Here is a 7,193-nt window from a genome sequence, read left to right as displayed (position 1 = left end):
ACATGACGCTAAGCATCGGCCAATGAATGTGAACTAACAACTACAAGGTCGCGGGTATGGCTGCACTGTAGGAAAAAACCCTAATATGAAAGTATTTTACTGCATTTTACAGTTTTGTTCTGTTCTTCTAGAATATCATTAAGGTTACGTAAATAGACTGTGAATTCACATTTCGAATGTAAATTAACGTTAAATCACTGTAATGTAATACAACATAATATTCATGATTGCCGGAATATTACCGTTTTTTTAGGATTTGTTTTTTTTTCCCTATTTATAGATAATTTCATTGTTTAATCACATTAACATGTTCCTAATTTAATGTTTAAGATCACTTGAAAAGGCAAGATCCCATGTAAAATTAGCGCAACAAACTGTATTGTCATTACTGGAAATAACCGTATTTTTATGAGGAAGTTATTTTTTGTTATTTTACGGTAGTATTTAGGCGCCCCAGCTGCCAGAATATTACCGTTTTTTAATATGTTTTTTTTTTTAACAGTGTACATTGTATTGGCCCCATCATTGTGAGCAGGACACGCAGCGTGTTAGAGGGGTCACCTTTATGCCCCCATTAGTTGCCCCATGGCGGCAAAATGCTGTCAGAAGTCTCCTCACTTTAAGAATTATTAACAGCTAATTGGTCCTAAATAAGTCAAAAATAATCCTTCGAGAAGGTTCCTTGGTGGCGTGGGTGCTGTAATCAGCTTTGGTGACTGTTGTGACCCCACTCCTGCCTCTTTGGGCCTGAACCTGAACTGATATCATATCTACCCAAAGCCCCTTGGCCCCGGTGTGGGAGTCATCACATGATGGCATCATGACCTATCCCGCCGCTGCCCAGCTTCCACATGAGGGACTGAGGGGAATGAGGTGAAAAAGGCTCAACCTTAGTGGCTTATCCCTTCACCCTGGGAACCGCTTAGTCCTGTCATAACCTGTAAATAGTTTCAGCTTAAAACATGTCTTGCTTTCACCTTTTTTCCCCTCCATTCAGTCATCTCACCCCAGGATCAATTCAGGAGGACATAACCTTAGCATTTTCTGCTCACTTCAGTCCTTTGTACCCATGTTTTTGTTTTGTTTTTTACCCCCAAAAGTTGAATTTAGTTTTTCCATAAACACAAACTGGTAAGTTTGGATTAAACTGGACTTCAGGAGGTTTTAAGGTTTTTTATATAACAACATATTGAATGTGTATGTTGTAGGCACAGAAGTCATCACGTTGTCTAAATCTCTTACGCAGCTGGGAGTCAACGTTTTCCTCGCTCTCATCGTGGGAGCCATTTTCTTTGGGGTCAAAGATGATCAGAGTGGTATTCAGAACAGGTGAGAGAACTGCTCTCAACACTGAGCTGGAGTCACATAATAATATTTTACAAAATGTTCTGAGTATGTAATGTGACTGTCCTGCTGTCATCTCCAAAAAAAACCAAACATCTTCATGGCTAAATAATTTGTACTTTGATCATTTTAATGTTGTGTGTTATTTGTTTATTTAAAGCATTCCTATTGTCTAAATGCCACAGCAGCTAATCAGCTAATCGCTCTCACTTATAATACTTATTACATCGGTGTAATTTAGCTGGTTTAATACATATGGCACTCCATGAAATGCATGTAATAATGTAAAGCTCACACAGCAAAATTCCTTTTGTCTCTCATCGTGTGCAGGCCAATAAATACCTCATCATACTCTTATAAAATCGATGTTTTTATTAACTGTCACATTAACACAGCCCTCGGCCTGTTACTGCAGTATGACTGTTACTTCCCCATCGGGTCTTGCAGTTATCGCAGTAAACCATCTGATTTAGAGGAAATGTCGGCACGTGTGAGTGAACAGTGCAGCTTAAAAAAATGCTCGCCTCCATAGTCGGGCTGTGAGACGCAGCGATGTGGTTCAGATATGGGTTTAATACACTTGTAAAAGGTTCATTTAAGACTACAAACCAGTCAGCTAACATGAAAAATGTCAACCTAAGATTTGACGCTTCAGTCATAAAATGTTTAAGCTATATTCGTGGCTTGGTTTAGTAATGCTTCGTTGATCGCTTAAGCCTGTAAAATAACATTTGGGTTGCCAGTTTGTAGAGTGTCTTTCTTTAGCATGGTACTTCACTTGAAGACACAGTGTGTCTTTGCTTCCCTCTTTCCAGATTTCTTGTGTGTGCCTCATGTCAGCGAACTGAGCGAATCCAGCAGCATTCGTGAGGAAAATTACTAATAAGCAATTTATTAATTGTTTGGACTCTACATATTTTATAGATGATGTTTTCCACAATATGTAAACCCCAAAACTCTTTTTTAATGCGCTGCAACTACAAAAAATCTATATCGATGGGCAAATGTTTAAATTAGTAGCTTTAGTAGCATTTATTTTTATTAGTAAGTCGTTGCTTTAAACTGGACTTCTTTTATTGTTTCATTTTAGGTTGTTTTGTTTTTATTTTTTAATACTATGCATTTACACGCTAAAGGCAACATGTTTCCCCATAAATGTTCAGGTCAGTGACCGCTTCTGGTGAAAAAGTGTGAAAGGTAATTCCCGCTCGGTTAATCCTCTTACTGTTTTTTATTGGGCACAACCTGGTACTCGCAAGTCCAGCGAAGCCCATCAGAGACCTCAGTGGTCTCCCTTTTTCCTTTCAGTAGTGTACAGGGACCTAATGTGATTATATTCAAGGTCAGTGCACATGCAGAATGGCAGACAGCCCGTACGTGGCTTAAATGTCTCAAGTTTCTCACCCCTCCTTCATCTTTGCTTGGTGTAGGGGCTAATATTGGGGCAACAACAATCAGCATCAACAGTCAGCGTAGGAAAATCAGCAATGAGGGAAAAAACCCAGAAAACAAACGCAAAAGAAATTTGTGAGGAGTCGTGTGAAATATTGCTCAGATTGGGAGTCTGTGCTCAGGACATCGGTGACAAACTACTGCAAACATTTTCAAGTTTTCAAAGGTCACGTTACAGTATGTAAGGTCTTTAGTCTTTATTCTGCTCTGAACATGACTGTTTTCTTAACAGTTCAGTACTGTGCTGAAATTCTTGAGCCGCCACTCACTTCTTTATGTTTTGCTAAGAAAATGTGAAATAAGTACAGTGATTTGTGCAAACTCCATACAGTATATTCTGTACAGAGTTTGTACAATTCCCCATACTGAAAAGTCAATATTTGGTCTGACTACCATTATTCTTCTACACAGCCTGAACTCCTTTAGGCAAGCTTTCTTACCATTTCTTTAAGTTATCTTTGGGGATAGTTCTCCGGGCTTCTTGACGGACATTCAAAGGTCTTTGGATGTTGGCTGGCTTTTGTTCTGTTCTCTGTCAACATCATAATGACAAAGTCTGGGCTCCAATAGTTCCCCAGGCTTTCTGAAAGACCTTCAGAAGATCTGGAGAACTATTGCTCAAGAAACTCTGGCTCTTTGAAGGCAAAATATAAGGAAATGAGGAGTGGCTCAAGACTTTTGCACAGAGCTTTGTCTTTGCTTCTGTGTTGATTGACAGGTTGGAGTCTCATGTTATTTTTTTTCTAAGACTTTTCCTGGCAAGCATCCTATACAGGTCTTATCTGTGCAGTCTCTTTTTGAGTATAGCGTGCACTTTAAGTGTTGTGCTGTCCGAGAGGTTCCAATTCCAACTTTATTTATACAGCACCAAATTACAAAAACAGTCGCCTCAAAGCGCTTTCTATTCCAAGGTAGACCCTACAATAATGCCTACAGAGAAAAACCCAACAATCACATGACCCCCAGTGACCAGACTTTTGCTTTTCTGATTGCTCCAGGATGGGCGCCCTCTTCTTCATCACTACCAACCAGTGTTTCAGTACTGTGTCTGCTGCCGAGCTCTTCATCACTGAGAGGAAACTCTTTGTGTAAGTTCTCCATCAGGACGCCGTATACGTGTGTGTGTGACTCTAGATTGAACTGTTGCTTTATGTGTTTCTCTCGTGACAGGCACGAGTACATCAGCGGCTACTACAGAGTGTCTGTCTACTTCCTTTCCAAGATCCTGTCTGATATCGCTCTGCGCACCGTCACCTCTGTTATCTTCAGCTGTGTTGTCTATTTTTTGATTGGTGAGACTTTTATCTATTTATCTATTTTAATTTTTGCATTTAAATTTAAATAAATGACATCAGTGTGTAAAAGCGCACAAAACTGTGTGTCCAACCAGGGCTCAAATCCACAGCAGAAGCCTTTTTTGTCTTCATGCTGACGGTGACTCTGGTGGCTTACACAGCCACAGCCATGACCATGGCCATCTCAGCTGACCAGAGTGTCGTGGCTCTTGCCAACATCCTCATGACCATCACCTTTGTCTTCATGATGGTAAGAGATACAGCAACCCCATGACCCACATAAATAAGTTGGAAGGGAGAAGGAGTAAAGATGACATCTCCGTTTTTTGTTTTAGGCAGCTTTAGGGTTTTTTAAAAAAAAAAGAAATGAGACATTTTAAACAGAAGACTCACTGATGACATAAACTCACTGGTCACTTTAACATCAGATGTGGTTATAAAGGGATGGAGATGGTCGGCTATGCTGGGGTGTGGTCTTATTCAAGGTTTGATGTGTCGTGCATTCAGAGATGCTCTTCTGCACACTTTGACTGTCACGAGTTGGTTGCTGTTGCCTGCTCAGCGCAGCCTGACCATTCTCCTTTTACTTTTGGCATCAACAAAGCATTTTCACCCAGACCTGCCATTCACTGGATATTTTCTCATTTTTTGAGATTGCTGTGTGGGCAAAACTTCACTTCAATCACCTTTCTTTCCCATTCTGATGCTCAGTTTGAACTTCAGCAGGTCTTCTTGACCTTGTGTACTTGCTTAAATGCACCAAGTTGCTACTACGGGGTTGACAAATTAAGTATAAGAACGGCAATGCCTAATGAAGTGGCCAGTAAGTGCATTTTAAATGATTGTTGATTGATTTCTTAATCAATAGCAAAATTTTCCAGAAAACATTGACTATTGAATCTATATCTGACTAAGTCTCAATAAGCAACACAGATCTATTATATTATCCGTATATTATAATGAACAATAGACAGTTATTCATCTACGTTTTACTGTCTGATAGTAAAAGCTCCCGTGAGACTAATGACATCCTGCATCTGGACTTTGAAACATTTAGATGTGTTTGTAAGTCGTGTTATGTCAGCTCTACCCTCCAGAAAAAAGACATCTAAACTGACTTTGTGTCTGCTAGATTTTTTCAGGACTCCTGGTGAATCTACCCAGCACCAAAGACTGGTTGGCTTGGCTGAAGTACTTTAGTATTCCTCGTTATGGTCTTGCAGTAAGTCAGCATTAAAGGTTTTGACAGCAGACGATGCAGATATTTAGAGAAAGTAGCAGAAACAATTCAAAATTCAGACAGAGGTTATCACCTCAATGAAATAAATACACATCACAGACAACCTCCTTCACATATATGTTTTAGCAGTTTTAGTTTTAATTGTCTGTAAGTGTGTTTTTATTGAACTGGGGTTGGACCTGAACTGGGCTCTAAACTTGATGTTAGATGGCTGAATGCATAGACTTAAACAGACTTCTCTGATTTTAACTGTTGGGTGTTGCACGTTATACCAAACATACATGACCAAGTGGATAGCCTACTGATAATGCACTTTAAAAACCCCATGTATAGTAACTGTCATGTTTGAAGATGGAGCCAAACTCAAAGGAGAGGTTTAAGGCCAACAAACTAGGGACCAACTGACCACAAGCACAGCTAAAGACAGCGTGCATGAGACAAGAGACTTTAAAAATAAAACAGGAAGTTACTTTATATGGCAACATATACGTGAAAGGGGAGTTGAGACCCAAAAGAGAATAGCTACATTACATTTATTGTTTTAAAATGGAACAAATGATCTGCCAAACGCACCATTTTGTATTTAAATTGTTCTGCTAAGGATTTAATGCTCTGCCTCACCTGCTGTCTTTGTTCAGGCCTTGAAGATAAACGAATTTGTGGGTCTGAGGTTCTGCGAAGAGGTTGTAATCCGAAACAGCAACATGTCAGCTATGACAGCCAACTGCACTGTGAAAACAGCTGGCCAGACGTGAGTAATTGGTCCAGTTCTGTCTTACTGGTTAACAACATGTTGTATTGTGGCTCTAATATCTGACCAGTTTGAACATGCCTCATTTCAGATGCACAGGAGAGCAGTATCTGGAGTACCTGGGCATAGACTACACCTGCTGGGGTCTGTGGGAGAATCATGTAGCTTTGACTGTTATGATGATCATATTTCTCATCATTGCCTATCTGAAGCTTCGCTTCATCAAGAAATTTACTTAATGCGTTATCTGTTTTTTACTTTAATGTACCAGCACTGATAGATCTTGTGTTCAGAAATAGCACAATTAAAGCTACATTTATATATTGGGGGTTTAGTTTTATTTTACACTGCCCTCATATCTTTAGCATATAATGAAGCCAAAAGAAAGTTAGAGTACAAGTGCAAATACTGAAATAAAAAGCTGAAAGCAGCCGAAAACAGCTAGCTAAACTTTTCTAGAGTTCACGTTTTCACCATTAGTCTCCCTGTAAAGCTCATAAAATCTTATTGTGTGTTGTGTTCAGCTGCTCATTAACCCTTTTACGCATAGTGGTCACTACAGTGGACAGCTATTCAAACACTGTTTTCTTGTATTCATATCAGTGTTGATGGTACACTTGCACATAAACCACTATATTGGACACTGATGATGTGTCACTCCATACCCTGCCGCTCACTCTAAAGGTGATGTTGTCATGTAAAAAACTATTTGAAAAATACACGTTTAAAAAATGAAGTTCAAAAATCTTTTTTTCATGCCTAAAGATAAATAAAAATACTGATTAAGGTTGTCCTAATCAATCACATGGTAGCAACTCAATGCATTGATGCATGCAGACATGAACAAGATGACCTGCTAAAGTTCAAACAGAGCATCAGAATATAGAGGAAAGGTGATTTAACTTGAACATGAAATGGTTTTTGGTACTAAATGGATTGGTCTGAGTGTTTCTGAAGCTACTCATCTACTGGGATTTTCCCCACACAACTATCTCTAGGGTTTACAGAAAAAAGTCAGAAAAAATAGAAAATATCTATTGAGCAGCAGGTCTCTGGGTGAAAATGCCTTCTTGATTGCAGAGGTCAGACATTCAACAATATCCAACTTGTT

General features: G+C 39.3%; 1 protein-coding gene across 1 annotated transcript in view; it reads left to right on the top strand.

Moving 5' to 3' along the window:
• abcg2d (ATP binding cassette subfamily G member 2 (JR blood group)) overlaps window positions 1–6,627 on the top strand; it is a 14,039-nt gene extending 7,412 nt beyond the window's left edge. The window contains exons 10-16 of the mRNA XM_013909251.1: window positions 1,247–1,329; window positions 3,795–3,884; window positions 3,967–4,088; window positions 4,187–4,341; window positions 5,224–5,313; window positions 5,970–6,082; window positions 6,174–6,627. Of these exons, the coding sequence (XP_013764705.1) occupies window positions 1,247–1,329; window positions 3,795–3,884; window positions 3,967–4,088; window positions 4,187–4,341; window positions 5,224–5,313; window positions 5,970–6,082; window positions 6,174–6,321 (801 nt within the window). The 3' untranslated portion in view covers window positions 6,322–6,627. The remainder of the gene's footprint in view (window positions 1–1,246; window positions 1,330–3,794; window positions 3,885–3,966; window positions 4,089–4,186; window positions 4,342–5,223; window positions 5,314–5,969; window positions 6,083–6,173) is intronic.
• Window positions 6,628–7,193: the final 566 nt, after the last annotated feature.

The sequence above is a fragment of the Pundamilia nyererei genome, unplaced genomic scaffold (assembly GCF_000239375.1).
Source record: "Pundamilia nyererei isolate P.nyererei 1_Seehausen unplaced genomic scaffold, PunNye1.0 scaffold00022, whole genome shotgun sequence".
Lineage (NCBI taxonomy): Eukaryota > Metazoa > Chordata > Actinopteri > Cichliformes > Cichlidae > Pundamilia > Pundamilia nyererei.
This window is presented reverse-complemented; position numbering and strand designations above follow the sequence as displayed.